Raw genomic sequence first — 18,237 nt, forward strand, 5'->3', positions numbered from 1 at the left:
TGCACCTATAAAATCTCAACCATATGTTTGCCTAAACAAAACCTGAATAATGACACCAGTTGACACACCAACACAGATGGAGAAAATCTCACAAGGCCCCACTCCTGGATGAAGAGCTAGAGGCAATTAATGACTGCCCAGAGAGATGAAATTGATCTACCTGAAGGACAAGCCCTCTACTTGGTTACTTGGGTAGCAAATGGTCAGCCTTAAAAAATATACATACGAGGAGGAGTAAACGAACTCAGTACGGTATATATGTATTCATATATATGTAACAATGATAATTGAACAAGACGAGCTCATGAATTTGAAATAGAATGAGGAGACACTCGAGGTGCTAGAGGGAGAAAAGGGAAGGGAAGAAATGATGTAAAGACCATATACATATATGAGATTTTAAAAATAATTTAAAATAATTTTCTGTTTTGTCAGAGTCAAGGTACACCCTTAAAGACATAAGGCAACTGGTCATTCAGCAACCACAGTCAAAGCCTGCTGTGGTGGAACATGAAGCACCAGAGGCTACAAGAACTCAGCTGGCAAGCCAGACAAAATCCAAGGTATTTAAAGGCTCCATCTGTTAGTAATAATTCAGTTCCCTATAACAAGTCACACAGTGAGCTTGGCAAGGGCCTTTCTATGGTCAAGGAGGCTGAGATCTAGATGGAAATGTGACCATTATCCCAGACAACCTCAGACTCTGCAGGGCCACGCTCCAGAAGGAGCCCAGGTCTCCCAACGAAAAGCTACTCCTGTTCTATGCCTGTCTTTCATACCCTCATTTCAATCAGAGGAGCCTGGATTATTGGAAACTTAATTTGCTGAGACTTCCTTCTCTGTTGGCTTATGGTTATGTTTTCCTGTATAAGAAGTTAAAAATGGGAGACAACATGGTGACAGAGAATAAAGATGGTTTCTGAAGCAAGAAGTGGTGTGGCAGCAGCGCCTGCAGAAGATCCATGGCACTGATGAGGACAATGAAGCTTCCTGGTTGCTGGCCCACATCCTCTTCTGACTTTTTCAGACGGCCTTTTGATTAAGTTCCTGAATGAAAGCTCCATTTTCTTGAAAAATATACAACAGTTTCCATTATATTGTTTACATATAAATGAGAGATGGCCACATTGAATACGCTATAAGGCTAGGAGTCAAGCATTCACAGAAGTTTATGGTAGGTCCTCTAATTCCTGGACGAGAACGTGCTCAGGTTCATGTATGCCTCACAGTAAAGTAGAAATGGTGTTGGATAGTACATCGAAGCCCAGTGCATTCATTCCCCATAAATCAATATTAATGGCAGTATTGAAGATTTTCAGTCCTATTTCAAAGCCTTAGTTTCCATACCAGAGAATACAATTACAGGCAAATATTCAAAAAAGTCAGAAAATTATGAGTAAGGTCGTTCAGTTCAGTAGGAAGTGAATTTAAGCAATCAAAAAATCATGTGATTTCTGTGATGATCCTGAACAAAGCTTATACCGTGTATCCCAGGCATTCCATGTCCAAGATAAAAGAACTTATGCTTATAATAGTCTCATAAGCCCCAGTTTCAAAATTGGTGGATTGAGAAACAAAATAGCCTGTTCAGGGTCAGGCAAGCAGCCAGAGGAAAGGCAAGAATTGAACACACATGTGGGTTGTTTCCGTGATCCACAAGGCTCCAGCTGCTGCACTGCTCTGCTGAGCTGCTGTAGAAGCTCTCTGATGACCCCTGTAGGCAGAGGTGTGCTTGCTGAAGGCTACAGCCAGTCAACTGACATGCACATTGTTGCCCTGCTGGTGACCTGTGACATGTCAGGCTTCGGGTCCCCCTAGGATGCTATTAGGCACAGAGATATGCAATGCTGGGTGCGCTTCAGCTCAAATGCACTGTGCCCCCGATCTAATCAAAAGAATTTGTGAAAAAAAAAAACAAAACACCACTTTGTCATCTGGGCTGTTAGCTGAGTGTGATTCCCATTTACATCTCTAAAGAAACGTAAAAATAACTCCTTTGAAGCTATACCCACTCACTCTCTCCTTATTTGCTAACGAATGTCACAATTTCAGAGCCCAAGGAGAGATTTCCTGTAAAACATTTCCCAGCCTTAAGACTGCACCTGTTCCCAACTCCAATTGCCAGGTTACAAACATGAGCTAACCCCAGTTCCAAATTGAATCCATATTGCTAAGTCTCTGGAGAGGGCAATTTATACCTGTGAATTACTTCAGGACTTCGAAATAGTTAGCATTAAAAATTCATCCCAGATTTTTGTAAGACCTAAGATGTTTTGTCACCAGTACTAATAATCAAGCCAAAAACCAACCTCCCTATTAAATCAATTGTTACACCTTTTTTCTTTTGTAAGTTTGGATAATTTCACCACACTTTTGTAGTCACGCTGATATCTAAAGTAACAGATTGTAACTGAGCACACTGTGACAGACATTATGGCAACTGGGTAACTAATACAAACTCAGCCACTTACCTTTGTTACGGTTTTTAATTAATGTCATATGTTGCATACAACCAAACATGTTTTTGCATCAAGATTATGTGTTTTATTTTTAAAGTGTTCAACTTTTGGTCTTTCTTTCTCTCGTACTTCTTTAAATCAGCTCACAGAGATGCAGATGCATTATCAAGAAAGCAAATGAAGCCAAACGGACAAAAAGGAGTTGGAAGATAAGCTAAATGCACATGAGAGTCCCAACACCTACCATCGTTGCTCTTCCTGACTGTAAATTTGGCATTTAGTTTTTTAGAACCGTAGCAAAAGAAAAGGAGATGGCTACCTTTATGATTTTTTACTGTATAAGAAGTTTTGTTGCTTGCTAATAAGAAACATTAATAAGAGAACACAGAACCGTTCTGCAGAGAAGAAACGGAATCCCAGATGAGGATGCTCTTATTGAAGAAGGAAGAAGCCCCAGTGACTTCAGTGGCAGCAGAGAGGGAACTTCAGAGCGCCCAGCAGGGAAAGAGATGAATCCAGGGTGGCAAGAAGCTAATACAAGAAAGACTATAAAGAAAGACTGCTTTTACTCAAAGTCTGCGCTCAAGACAATGCCAAGGATTTCTTCCACCTATTTGATGCTGCCCTGAAATGTGTACTTTCTGGAACTAAATATTCACAGGAAAAAAAAAATTTCATTGAAAGCAGACACCTTTTACCTGCAATTAGCAACAGGAAGAAGAGAATAGAGACCTAGCTTGCTTTCAGGTGTCACACCTGAGCCAAAGAAACCACATATCAGTGGAAGCATATGCAGTTATACAAATAGTGAGTTTAGGCTGTCTCGTAAGTGAAGGAGCAAGCCTTTATGAATGCATTGAGTAGCTCCCAGTCTTGCAGAGAAGAAAGAACCAGTGGGTTACTCTCCCTAACAATAAGAAGGTTTAGGAAGAGCAGCTGCTACAAAATTAGAGATAACTGTTTCCTTTTTATCCAATCCTCCCCAGAAAAGAATACAGATGTCTACCAGAGTGCCAAAAAGAAACTCAGGGGCCAAACACTTCTAGAATTCCGTGGGTGTCAGATTGTTTGGAAAAAGTTGTCAGTTTACTATGAAACTGAGGAGACACTAGTTATCCTAGAAAAAAACCTGTCAGATCTCTGTTTCCAGATAGGCCCTGAGTGGCCTACCAGGGTAGGTGGTCACTACCGTCCTTGCTCTTGGAGTTGGAGAGCTTTCGAGAGAAAGTTTTTACATTGCAGTTCGTATCTGTACAAACAAGATCTAGTGCAATTTTTTTCTTACTCTTATAACACACAAAGAACATGGCCCACTGTACATCTCACTATCAGGGTTCTTCTACCATTCCTGACGTCCTTGTCTATTTTTAAACATGGCTCTCTAACATTTTGGTCATAACTCTTTAGGCTTCAGAATAGCTGGTCCCAAGTTACCTCTGATTATATTTGCCAGGATTAGTTCCTGATGCTTCTAGCCAAGAACTCTGACAGGTAGATAATAGCAAGGACCAAGCTATAGGAGCAAATTCAGTTTGATGAAGACACATGAACAAAAGCTGAAGTGGCCGATATGCTTTAACAATTTGTATAGCCTAAATTCAATCAAAGATTTCTTTTTCTCTTCATGTTTTGGGAGACTTGATTAGAATACCTCAATCTTATAGGCCATGAAAGTGAAAATTATGAAATTTCCAATATATTCATGCCTCACACTACTTTGTTCCTTTCAGTATCCATTATTGAATATTCATTTTCCCAAACCATATTTCCATATTTACTCAGACAGAAATGTCATCTCAGCTAACTCTATAACTTACGCACACACACAAACACATACCACTATGCTGTGTGTGTATATATGACATATTAGTGGTGATATATTATATACATACATATTCATATACATCATATACATATACATATAAAACTAATCTCAATGTCTGTTATAGCTGCTGGACCATTGGTTGCCAAGTCCCTTCCCATCCAAGCTGAGCCACTTCTCTTCCTAATGTTCTAACTTTTTCTTTTTCCTCATTAGTTTTTCTCTGTCTACAGAGTAAATAAAAGAATTCCTATCTTGGGCCAGGAACATAGAGCTTTCACTTTTCACCTCATTATATGTTTATTTTCCATGTGAAGACAGCAACTGAAGAGAAGAACCTCTGATCTCTGTCCCCAAAGTGGTAAAGTCTACTCCATCTATCTACACCTAGAACATTCTGGGATACTGTCATTTGTACAGAACCATTGTGGTTACTTACACTGATTTATTAATAATTGTTTCTGGCTTTTATTTTTCTTTACATTAGCTCACTTTCAAATTTAAATATATTTACGTAAAAATTTATTTCACTTAATAAGTGACAAAATGATATCACTTTCCATGATAATAAAAAGTTTTTGGTATGCCACCTAAATTTGTTGTGAATTACTAATGATGTAGGCATCATAATTTGGCAAATGTGAGTCAAGAAATCTTTTCTTGACACTTTTAATGGACACTCAGAGGCTGTACTGAGCAGGAAATGAATAGAAAGTCCATGACATTTGCCTGTTACTAATATTGTGGGTAGAGAGCGGGAGTGGGTAAGGATGAACATATGATGACAGGATCTGGTTAGAAAATGCATGGAGGGAACAGTCCACAGACAACATTCTGGGGTGTGATATCATCTTAAATCCCACACCATTGTTCCACAGTATCCCAGGAGAGCAGCTAATATTCACTTCACAGAATCGTATTTTGCCATCGAAAACTAACACTGCTATAAATACATGTCTAAATGCTAGCAAGTGAGGGATCTCACTGTCTGAATTATCACCCTCAGAGGAGCATTTTAACCAACTGACCCTGTTTGAGCCAACGTTTAAAACTTAAAGGCTGTTCTGTAATGGTGCACCATTAGTATTCCTCGCTTTGTTTTTTCTGGTGAACAAAATGAGAACTGAGGTTCCCTGGATTGCACTGTTTTCTCTGTATAAATAACCTCACAAGCTTTGAGAGAAGAATAAAACATATGACAGTCGGCTTAAAATTCTACATGAAGTCTTAGAACTGCACCAAGTTATTTAGTATTGGGTAAGTAACCAAATCCACAATGTCTCCTACTGAAATCACAAAATGTTTTATTGCGCAATAGTTCCTTTTTGTATCTTGGTGTAATAGAACACAATGACACTTGAAATATGTGTTTTACATTCAACTAGCTGACCAACAGCTCTTTATTCAAAACCCACACAGTGCCAGGGATTCTGCACTGTATTGTGAGACACGCTCTGTGCTTTCCTGGATCCTCAGGTGGATGATAGTAAAACTTCATCACTCCAGTCAGACCAAGCTAGCACCCCTGTCAAGCCACCACAGCCTCTGCCACATCAGACCAGACCACAGATCCACGGTTTATGCCTGGAATATACCTTCCCACCAGTCTCGTGTGAAAGAAAAAAAAAGTCTCCTGTGATTTCACTAGGCATGTGACTTTAGGACGTCTTCCAACTACAGTCACCTGTGGATAAATCTCAGCCTCGATTACTGCAAAAGCAGACCACTTCAGCCTTCTTGACCAGCTTCCCTTGCTCTGTTTGCTAATGCCAAATAAATCAGAACAAGCCTCTAGGAGAAATATCCCATCCCCAGGATTAAAGAAAATTGCAAGAACACCACCAAAACTATTTAGATTAATAAAGCGCCACGCAGTATACTAACATCTGGCATCACATAACCATGAGCTGATGCCCTGCCCGAAAACAGAAGTGGGAAAATAAGGATCTTTTGGACAAAGCTACTTGGATTTACATCTGAAGTTTAGACAGATAGATAATCCTCAGCTACATGACTTCCATTCAAACGTATCCTTTTTCTTATTCCAGAAATGAATATCTATCTTTAAGTGGAATCTATTAGTTCATACAGCTAGAAACACTAACAGCTGGGTTTTTATCACTTAAGCACAGTAATAAAGGACTAATAACCAAACAAAATACCGCACTTGTGGTTATACACGCAACAGCTAAGAAAATCCATTTTTGCTTTGTAATTCCGATACAACCAATTTGCAGAGGTTGTCACAGCCAGCAACACAATAGATCCAGAAACGTAGCATACCTCACATTGGCATCAAGTTTGTCCATTACAGGAAATGGGCATGAGTACGATGGATTTCAGTGCCCACAGGATCCTGCAAGAAAAAAATGAGACATTAGGCAGGAAGGTAACACTGAAATATAAAAGTCTTTGTTACAGGAAAAAAAAATGCCAAGTGCATATTGCTTCCTACTGATTGGAATTTTTGTATTGTAGAACTATTTAATAGCCAATACTATATCAAAGTATAGCCAATACTATACCACACTGAGGTTGGATGCATGAGGCACATTTTGCTTAGTGCCACAGAAAAAAATCTGTTTCACTGATCTCCCGGTATGAAAACATATAGATACTTTTCTTTACATTAATCCATTTACTTGTTTTTCTTCATTCTTCCCAGAAACATAGTTTACTTCTATGGTCTCCCTTAGGACACTAGCTGGTGAAGATAAGTAGCGATACTGCTAGAATTAAAACAGTGATGGTCTAATGAGGTATATTCTTACCTATGAGGGTTTTCAGGTTTGTTTTGGTTTTGTTTTTGCTTTTTTACAAACATCACAAATTTAGTCAGGGATTTGAGAATCTAAGAAATACTTCTTCTCTGCCCAGAAACAGACACATGTACAAATACATACAAATACACTTTCTAGGGAGTCCAAGAATCAAACTCTGTTTGTCTGTCTGTCTGTCTGTCTGTCTGTCTGTCTGTCTCTGTGTTAGTGCGGGCTCACATGCATTTTCATGCAAATATATGTGGAGGCTAGAGTTTGATGTTAAATAGCCTCCTCTGTCACTCGGAACCTTGTGTTTTCGGAGCCTGTCATTGAGCTGGAAGCTCAGCAAGTCAGCTAGATTGGCTGGCAGGAAAACATCTTCCAGGATCCACCTCTGGGTGATCCAGTGCTCTGCCCCCAGCCCTGGGCTTACAGGCTGAGACTGGCCTTTACATGGGTGCCAGAGATCTGAACTAAGGTCTTCAGGCTTGTGCAGCAAGTGTTCTAGTGACTGAGCTTCTCCCTAACCTCTGAGTCCAGGAATGTGGAAGTTAGGAATTTAGGACTCTAAGGCTCACTCAGGGATTCTAGGCTAAGTAATCCTAGCATCCCCTGAGGGAAAAAAAAAAATTCTAATTACTGATAGTTCCTTTAATGAAGACCTGCTGAGTCCTTACACTCCTCTCTTCATTACCCCTCACTTCACCTAACTAGGGTGGCTCTGTTACCCTCCCATGCAAGAGAATCTTTAAGGTTTGCATCACATTTGTTCCACGTTCATTTAGAGACTGCAGGGGCAGAGCCAGCTGCCTCTCCAGGTCACTCTGGGCAAGCTGCTTCCAGGCATCATCATTCACTTCTCAGAGAATGGGAGAGATTGTAGGAGAACATCTCTGGGTTAGCTTCCAGCTCTGGTAGTCTGTAATTCCATCTGTGGCTTTTCTAATTGAATCTTACCAAGAAAAATCTCTAGGTTTGCTTATCCACATCAGAGAACCATGAAACTCAACTAAAGCCTTTAGATGCCTTGGCTATCAATCAGGAAGAAAATGGTCAATCATGGGTGGGCGGGGAGGGGATATAGGAGAGGCTTCTGTTTTCAGTGTTTCTCATTAGAACCTCGAAGTCTAACACAAACCCAGACCTTTTTAAGATTGTGGCAAGTGAAGGGAAGGCTCAGCCTGTAGGACCCTCGGGTGCCAGAGCCACAAATACATACAAAGCCTAAATCAACATAGTTCTGTTCACCACAATCTTCTATTTTGAAGTCAAATAATATTTTATTTGAAATACACAAATGCAAAGCCCTAACTCTTGAGCAGTGGGGTCTCTCTTCTCTTTGTGAAATCATTCCTGAAGTGACCATAGCTGTTCAGGTGGTTGAGATATGTAGTTGGTTTGCTATCGGCACCCAAAGTTGATTTCCAACTCAGGTTTCTCATATTGTCCACATGACACCTCTTTCAGAGCAATTAAAAAGCATTTCCAATTGAACTTATCACTAGCCACCCCCAACACAAAAGCTGCTTTCCATTTTAGGGTTTTTAATCTCAGTTGCTGACCCAGTTCCTCACAACAAAGGGTTTCTTTTCCTCACATCTTATGGCCAAATTATCCATTCTTTCCATCTGTGAACATCATCATCATCCCACTTTTCCCATATCACCTTGCTCCAGAACCAGTATAACATGGCCCGAATTACCCCCTCTATCCATAGAAGACCACTACACTCTTGATTTGGCTTCCTGATCGGCAATCATTGTCACTTGCTTTCCCCTCTATCATAGCAATAATTTAAAAATATAAGTCATACCATTTCTTGTGCACATACATTATAGTAGTATGGTTGACTCATATGGTTGAATGTTTGGGTTCTCAGTTAGTAGAACTGTTTGGGAAGAGTGAGGAGGTGTGGCCTTGTTAAAGGAGGTGTGTTACTGGGGTTGGGCTCTGAGTTTTCAAAATCCCACACCTAGCCCAGTCTATCTCTCTGTGCCTATTGGTCAGATGGGAGTTCTCAGCTACTGCTCCAGTGCCATGCCTACCTGCCTATCACCATGTGCCCTACTCTAATGTCCATGGACTAACCCTCTAAAACTGTAATCAAAGTCCTAATTAAATCCTTTCTGTTATAAGCTATCTTGGTTATAGTGTCTCCTCTGAGCAGTAGAACAGGAGCTAAGACAAGTAGCTTCCAGTCACTCACAATGACATCCGAAGTGCTCATCATTTGTTATCAGCACATACATACATGATCTGGCCTGAGTTTCTTTCCAGCCACAGCCTGATCCATGCCCACACCTTACTGCCCACTGGCTCTCAGCTGTGCTCTTTCTCTTGAACATCAAAGTAGACACAGCACCCCACACACACCCACACACACATACCTTGAGAACTTTGCTCTGGTTTCCTCTCCCTGTATTCAAGGAAAATTATTCTCTCCCCTCAAATGTCACTTCCCCAGAGATTCTTCTCTCAATGTCTAAAATCTCAGACCTCATTCTCTGAAAGTTCCTTTCCTCTATGTTTGTTTCCTTTTTAATGCAAGCATTTCTTCTAGTTGATTGCCTTTTCATCTGAGCTCTGTTTCTGTCACTTCGATGTGAACTCTAGTAGGCCATTATCTTATACACTCTAGCTTCCTCAAAGCCTATAAAACTGCCTAGTCCTTTGTAGTCTCTCTGTAGATGTCAGTCAAATTAAGTAGTTAATGCATTTTTCAAATGAAGAAATTGAGTTTTGGCAGTCTGCACATTTCTCACTGGGGCGGATTTCACATGAATATCCTAGAACACAACATTGTAAGTAAAAGGTGGCCAAAGCCAGCATGAAGAGATGCTTAGCAGTTAAGGGTACAGCTGCTCTTCCAAAGGACCTGGGTTCTGTTCCCAGCACCCACATGCCAACTCATAATTGTTTGTGATGCTAATAATCCTAAAGATACAGTGCCCTCTTCTGGCTTCTACAGGCACAGTCACACACACGGTACATAGACATATATTTAGGCAAACACTTTTATTTATTTATGCACACATGAAATAAAAACAATTTAAATAGGTGACTCCATTTAATTTTAGTTAGCTGTCATTAACTAGGTAACTGTGAGTGCCAGACAGTTTCTTTTCTTCCTCCCATCTCTAAATCTTTATCTCCAACCTATAGATGAGGAAACGGAGGGTCAGAGAGTTTGATTAACTTGCAAAGTTACATACCTAACACTTGACAATACTGGGAATGCTTAGCTGTGAATTTTGGAACTCAAGGATAATTTTACATAGCCACATGGGTATAGCTTCTCTGACATTTCTAGGAGACATAAGCAATTTTTCTGTTCCTTCAGCTCTTAGAAACCTTCTCACCCCTTTTCTTCAATGATCCCTGAGATTTGGGTGCAGTAAGATTCATTCTCTGTTCTCCCCCTACCCTCAAGTCAAGAGTGCATAAATGATAGTTATATTGCATCCTGTTACTTAGTCTAAGAGAGAAGTAACTCTAGTCTCCATATGAGTCTTTTTCAGAGAAATGTTTTGAGATTATTTCAACCAGAAAAAAAAAAAAGCCTGGTGGTTTTGGTTTTTTGGGGGGAGGTGGGAGGTGATGAAGAGAAAGCCAAACAGCCCTTTCTATCAATGAGTATCTCAGTATTCTCTCAGGACCACAACAAGCTCTGCCACTGGAATCACTCCAACATTGTACATGTCATAAGACAAAAGGACAGGCGCACCACAGACTCTTCAGAGCTCATTTTATTTGACGGACATACTCACACACAACACTGCTCCCTATAGAGTAAAAAGAGGAGGGAGAAGAATTCATCCTTAAGGCCCTCCAAACTGCTGACCTGAACCCTCAGTTTTCTGGCTTCTAAGATTTTTATGTGACCAAAGGTACAAAAACCCACAAGGTGAGTGCGCCTCAGAATGGTCTGGGATACTGCTAAGAAACCACCGTTAAAGGTTAACAGAGAGTGTGCGGTTGCATCTTTATTATAAGAAATATGCACTCTGGACTCACCTGTGGCGGTCCCCACCTATTGGAACGGAAGATCGATGTAGTTTGGTACGTTGCCAACACCTGCCCACCTGGAGCTCAGTCATAACCCTAGCTTGCTTTGTGTGCCCTGTTTGCTTTCCTTGGCTTTGGTTGCATGGGTGGATATTCATGCATAACCATGCTTAGAGGGACCACATTTGTTTATAGAATTTGCCTTACATGGGTTACATTTCTACATCAAAGGTCATACTCGATATCTTTGTTTTGGACAAGTGTCAGGAATAAGTAAAACATTATGTATGTTAATAGCCAAGTCAAGGATAGGAGCCTGGTGTGCTCACAGGAGCATTGGACAGAGGAGTTACGGGCTGCGTGTTCTCAGCCCTGCCCTGCTGCTGGCTCACTGTTCCTCGTAAGCAAGTCCGTTCATTATCAATCGAGAGCTCAGTTTCCATGGATGTGGAATGGAAAGACACAGATGATTGGGTGAGATGATCACAGAGAAAATTTTCAAGGAATTATAGATTCCAAAAGTTAAGGGAGATGCATGTAGTGTGTCAAACGTACCCCACCCATCTCATTTCACAGCTAATTGTTCCTAAGTAACAATCTCATTTCCTTAAGTATAAATCCACACAGGAGACAATTTAGTCATGCTTGGGGTTATCAGTAAGCTGGGGCACATGCATGCATGAATAGTTGTGTGTGTGTGTGTGTGTGTGTGTGTGTGTGTATGCAAAACACCAGGCGAGGGATAAGTATATATATATATATATATATATATATATATACTTATATATATATATATATATATATTTCAAAAATAACTAAAGGAAATATTCTTTCTGGCTAAGTAAAATATTACTTTAGTGGAAAGTTTAGCATCGTTGCAAGAAACTGCTATTTTAAACAGTGAAGACCACAGAAGAGGCACACTTAGTCTAGCTTTCAGGGAAAACAATGGATTATAGAAAAATGAAGAAGGAGCACGAACTTCATGTCTGTTCCTTAGATAGGATTGTTTGCAGAAAACAGGCTTTTTACAAGGTGGGGATCCTGATCCTCAAAGAATCTAAGTTGTACCAAAGACAAACCAGATCCAATGAGGGATCGATCCTGGCATTTCAGGATGGAAAAGAGATTAAGAGGAACTTAAAACAAACTGTGAGATCGCTTGATCCATGTCTCCTTCTGACCAGAGTCTATGAAGAGAGATCAGCAAGCATTGGTTAAATGAACACCATGACATCATCATTAGAGAAGGAATTAGCCCCATATTTGGGGCACCAGGCGAGGGAGGGATAGAAGTCTAGAGAGCAGTTTGAGACTTGCTATTAGGTGGATCATTCAAATCACCAGAGCTTTTCCAGTTATTGGCCTGTGTGCCTTGGCAAGAGTCCACCTCAACCGAGACTCAAAAAGAGAAAGTCAGAAAGCTATCAGTCACGTCTGAGGGGAGAAAGTGAGGTGGAGATGAGTGTGAATTTCTGATGGAATCCAAGCATGCAATGAGAACAGAACCAAACAAGGGGTTGTTGATGGTCGGACTCTAGTTTCCACGCATGAGAATCACCGGCAAGCTTGTTAAAACAAAGTGCCCCCCTTAAGTCTCTGGTTGAAGGGGTTTATAATCTGTCTTTATAACAAGTTCATAGGTACTGTTGATGCTGCTGCTCCAGAGCCTCTCTTTCAGGACTGGCCAGACATGGTTCTCCTAGCCCTTGAGAAAGAATATGATGACACAGAACAGCTGGCTTCAGCATTAAGTATGAGAACATTGTATGGTGGAAAAAAAATGTGTTCTGCTTTCCTTTTCTGTTTCACAAAGTTTTTATTTTATAATTACACGTGTGTGTGTGTGTGTGTGTGTGTGTGTGTGTGTGTGTGTGTGTGTGAAACAGGTGTCCTCAGAGTTCAGAGAGAGTATTTGATCTCCCGAAGCTGGAGTTGCAAACCACCTGATATGGGTGCTGCTGACAATCAAACTTGGATCCTCTAGAAGAGTGGTAAACTCTCTGAACCACAAAGCCATCTCCTGAGTCCCTCATTTTCTATTTTAACCACTATTGCTTATGTTCATGAGAAGGACCCAGATATGTGCTAATTTATCTTTGAAAATCTTCCTGCTATTTTAGGATACACACATGCACACACACACAAATAATGAAAAAAGAAAAAGAGGCCATGAATTTGCAAGGAAGTGTATATGGGAGGATTTGGAGGTATAAATACTGTAATTATATGATGACCTAAAAATATAATTTGAAAAATATTCCTGCTATTCACTAATCTTATTTATAATTAAAAAGAGAGAGAGAGAGAGAGAGAGAGAGAGAGAGAGAGAGAGAACAAGCTTGTGCCCATAATCTTTAGCAAGAAACAGCGGAAGTACATCTCATGTGAAGATGAAGTACACATAGTTATTCTGGCAAGTGAAGGTATAGCGTGAAGAATGATGATCATTAAAAAGAAGGGAAGGAAGAGAAAAAAGAAATGAGAGGCAGCCCATGAGAAATATGTTACACAGACAAACTGCAACAAAACCCAACAGGGAGACTTCTGGAAATGAAGACATCAGATGCCCCAGAGCTGCTTAGAAGAAGCAGAAGCTGGTATGTCAGTACTCCCACACCTGTAATTTGTCAGGTAGGGCTGGTCACAGATGATCACGGGGATTGCCAGACACCTCCATGCTATGATGTCTCTGCACAAAGGGAATCTATCAGATTGAGGACAGATCCCCACAAGCAATGCAGGTGTGCCACTGGAAGTCAAGACAGTCTACGGGAAAGCAGTGAAGGCATCAGGAGGAAGATAGGAGTGACGCGGGCATTTCCTGTCCCTGCTATCAAGCTGTGCTCTGTCGCACTGTGTGTGCAGTGAATTGTTGTTCTGGTGTCTTCCATTTCTCGAAAATGCTACTGAGTCCCACTTATGGCTTTGATTTTTTTTAAGGATACATTTATTTAAGGAAAATTAATTAACCTAACAGAAAATGCTGTGCAGATAATGTTCCAGATGGTAAGCGTCTTGGGAAGACTCACAAAGGGACAGAATTCAGATGACTGGAGCTTGAGGCGCATGGGCATAGTTGTTTAAAGCCTGGGGAACAACGTATAGTGCCCTTCTATAAGGGTCACTTAGGTATTTGGGGCTTTTCAGAAAATAAAGGCACACTCCTATGTAGCAAACTCTGCAGGGTATGTGAGAGCAGCCACAGACATTATAGAAATGAAATTGTATGGCTGTGTTCCAATAAATCGACATGGAAATGTGCATTTCATCAAATTTTCACTTGATCCATTCCTAGCAATTTGAAATGTAAAGTGGTTCTTAGCTTACAGGCCACACACTAAAATTAAAATTAAAAAAAAAAAAAAAAAAAGGCCCAGAGACTTTGCCAACCCCTAATTCAACATACAGCCTTGCAATCTGTTCTACTCCTCTCAACTGCTAGTACGACCTTGGCAAATTGTTTAACCCTCTCTACTGATGATGTCATCCATATCATGGGGCATGTGTAATATCAACCTCTTGTGATGAATGCAAAAATATACACTTATACATCAGGTTCCCGGTGGATTCTGTATCGCTAGCCTGCTTTTCTAACAAGGTATGTGTCAACCACTGAAGATTATTCTCTACAGTGAGTCTTCAAAATGTAAGCAATGCACCCGATAACCTAGGCTTCCTACCCTGAGATGTGATTACAGAAGCCACCCCTCTTGCCCACCAGGAAACTGAGCATGGCAATGCTTACTGTGTTTTCCACCATTAATTTCAGCCACCTGAAACTGGAAGTGACTGAAGCCAAAGTTTTGATCACCCTAAATTAAGGCTTTAAAGCTGGTGGTTCTCAAGTGTGAATGAATCTAAAAATCTCTTCCAAAATTCCAGGTTTGGAAAACCCAGGAATCTCTAATTATCAAATATCCTGGTGGTTGTTCTGCTGCAGATGAACTGTGGGAGCAAGTAAGGAAAGGCTGCACGGAGAGAGAGTATCCACCCAGGTGAACATCCCTGCATCCCTTCTGAAATCCTCCTCGACAGTGTGTATCTGCTTCCATAGCCCAATGACTGAGAGTCCTGGATCCCAGGACTTTCTCAACATGCCAAGAATGCGGTCTCCACAGCACACTTACTTCTTCCCCGTCGGTCCACTGCTTCTGGAACTCTTGGATCAGAAAACAGTTTATGCAGAATTCTATATTTCAGATACGATATGTAAATTATCATCTCCAATTAACTTTGCCAGTGCAATCTCAATGGACAGAAGCTACTTAGGCATTTTTACCTGAAAATGCTTGAGCAGAATCCCAACCATTCCCTGATAAAATATCACCTCTAAAATGCTTCTCTCTCTTTTCTGAGACTGATACTCCAAACAAGGACCATGCATGGAGATAACTTAGAACCCCTGCACAGAAGTAGCCCAAGGCAGCTCAGTATCCAAGCGGGTTTCCCAATAATAGGAACAGGGACCATCTCTGACATGAACTCATGGGCTGGCTCTTTGATCACTTCCACGTGAGGGGGGTGCAGCCTTACCAGTCCACAGAGGAAGGCAAAGAAGCCAGTCCTGATGAGACCTGATAGACTATGGTCAGATGGAAGGGGAGGAGGACCTCCCCTATCATTGGACTGATGGAGGGGCATAGGAGAAGGGGAGGTGGGATTGGGAGGGGATGGGGTGAGGGATACAGCTGGGATACAAAGTGAATAAACTGTAACTAATTTAAAAATTGAAGAAAAAAAAACTATGTGAGGGCACAGAGAGATGGCTCAATGGTCAAGAGTACTTGCTGTTTGTGCAACAGATCTGATTTCATGATCTAGCACTCATATGGGGTAGTTCACAACCATCTGTAACTCCAGCTCCAGTAGATCAATCACCTTTTTCTGGCTCTCATAAACAACTGTACACACACATAAACACACACACACACACACACACACACACTCCACCACACACATACACACATAGATATACCCCCACACATATATACACAGCACATACACATATACCACACACACACCACATATATACATATTACACACCTACACACACCACATATATACTCCACACAACATACACATACCCCATACCACACACACACACACACACACACACCACACGCACATACACCAACACTCAGCAAAATGGTATATGCCACAGCAAGGAGCTAAAGGGTAGATAATGAAATATTGTTTGAAATTCTTCCCACATTCTTTTTATTAGAATAAATATGCATACCCTTTATTTAAAAAAAATGCTTCTGTCTACACTGTCCTCCCAAAAGCATCTCCCCCACCCCACAAAAAAAAAAAAGAAGGATAAAAATGAAAGTGTACCAACAGGTTTTACAGAGCCCATTTAACACAGTAAAGAAACGTTCTAAATGGGCTGGGGACCAAACCTTCTATGCATTGTCCCATTTTATCTTCACACCACACTATGCGGTAGAACCACAATCATTCTCATTTCACAGGTGAGTAAACTGAGACATATAAAGCAGGTGCTGTTCAAGGTGACACAGAAAAGTAGCCCTAAAGCCCATATCTCTACCTACTAAGTCATCCTGCAGAGAGATAAACGTTTTAATGAGGACCAAGCTCAACTTTCCCAGCATAGTTTTACTCGGTACCTGAGGATATCTTCAAAACCTCCCTACCTCTTCAACCTCTGCAAGTACTTGAGAGAGAAGATGTTTTGAAATTATGCCCCAGCTAAGGTTCTTAGCCTCCTACCACAATGAGTTCCTTGCTTTGTTCATGTAAGCTCCTGGGCTCCAGCTGCTAGGCATCCTTGGGACATTTAGCCTTACAGATCTACTGTTTCAAAAAAAAAATGCAAGTGTTCTTGGAACACTGTAAAGAATTATCTAAAATAGTAATTTCCCACCCTGCCTTTTTCATAGGAAACTTAAAATTCTGAGAAGAAACGAGTATGTTAGTTCTGTGAAAGCATCCGTGATAGGCTGTGCAGTACAGAGGGAGGGAGGGAGACTACTTGTTGGAAAGGTGAGCCTTGTTTTAAGGATCAGAGTGGTGGGAATTGTGGGTGCTTGTGAACTGGTTGACCTCAGTGCTGGCCTGGAGTTCATCTTTTCCTCTTCCTCCTCAGAGGTGCAAATACAGCTACTTGGCAGACTGTAAAGTGCTTCACAGAGTTAGATGACCGAAGTCTAATCGCAATTGTATGACTCTTCCACACCTGACCTTGGGTAAGCCATGCTACCTGTCTTGATTTCAGATTCCTCATTATAAAAACGAGGTGGGGGCGTTAGCAACTTCTTTATCATTAAGAACTAATGGACCAACAGTTGTCAGCAAAATTCACAGCCATTGCCAGGTGTGCATTGGCCTTAATTATTTGCTATCGAGGGGGATGGCTGGGACAAGCTGATACCTCCTACTCACTTCTGGGATTTGTGTGTCAGAGGTGTGACAGACATGAACAGAATGAGAGGCCACACCAAATGGCACAGGAAGTAGAGGGCAGAGACATGCCAGAAATCCAGGAGATGCACAAGAATGGAAGGATCGGGACTCTGCAAGGAATGGGGAGTGGGGTCTCATGGGGTGTGTTTATTCTCTGCCACATTAAGGTTTCTTCCCCATCAGACATCCTTTTAGGAAGAAAAAAAATGCACAGCTCTGGAGATAAACCTGCCTTTAAATTCTCTGTTCTCCACACTAGGTGTTTGAGAATAGTCAATGATTATTTGATATTTCAAAAGATCACTTGACACTGGAAAAAAGAAAATCTACCAAAACTATGAGCCTGAATCCCTGACAACTGCACTTCACCTTGACCTTGTGTTCACAGCTGAGTGATCCAATAAGAGCCTATTTCTGGAGAATTCTGAGTGACAGATTCTAAAAGGTGTCACGTTAATGAAGGCAATGAAGAACAGGTCATGAGCTCCTGGAGCTGAGCTCTCTGGGAGTGACCTTTCACACTTTTGCCCTGAAGCCTGGTTTCTCAAGTCCTTAAGAAAAGCCTGAGTGTCCTTCCTATAGCGTCCAGCCTTAGTTTAAGTAAACCAGTGTTAACATTTAGTATGCAGAGGACAACTAGCCTTTGGACACAGAAATTCTTAAGTTTCTGTTCCTGCTTTCCAAATCTGTAAATCATTGAAACACTACCATTCTCAAGAGCTGATAGAAAAAAAAAATCCAAAAAGACCAGGTATATTAA

General features: G+C 41.0%; 1 protein-coding gene across 4 annotated transcripts in view; it reads right to left on the reverse strand.

The window, feature by feature from the left end:
- Htr4 (5-hydroxytryptamine receptor 4) overlaps positions 1-18,237 on the reverse strand; it is a 182,138-nt gene that overhangs the window by 158,770 nt on the left and 5,131 nt on the right. For all 4 annotated transcript variants that reach the window (XM_060377191.1, XM_060377193.1, XM_060377194.1 and 1 more), the window contains exon 2: positions 6,565-6,637. In XM_060377191.1, the coding sequence (XP_060233174.1) occupies positions 6,565-6,590 (26 nt within the window). In that variant the 5' untranslated portion in view covers positions 6,591-6,637. The remainder of the gene's footprint in view (positions 1-6,564; positions 6,638-18,237) is intronic.

Source organism: Meriones unguiculatus, chromosome 2 (assembly GCF_030254825.1).
Source record: "Meriones unguiculatus strain TT.TT164.6M chromosome 2, Bangor_MerUng_6.1, whole genome shotgun sequence".
Taxonomy (NCBI): Eukaryota; Metazoa; Chordata; class Mammalia; order Rodentia; family Muridae; genus Meriones; species Meriones unguiculatus.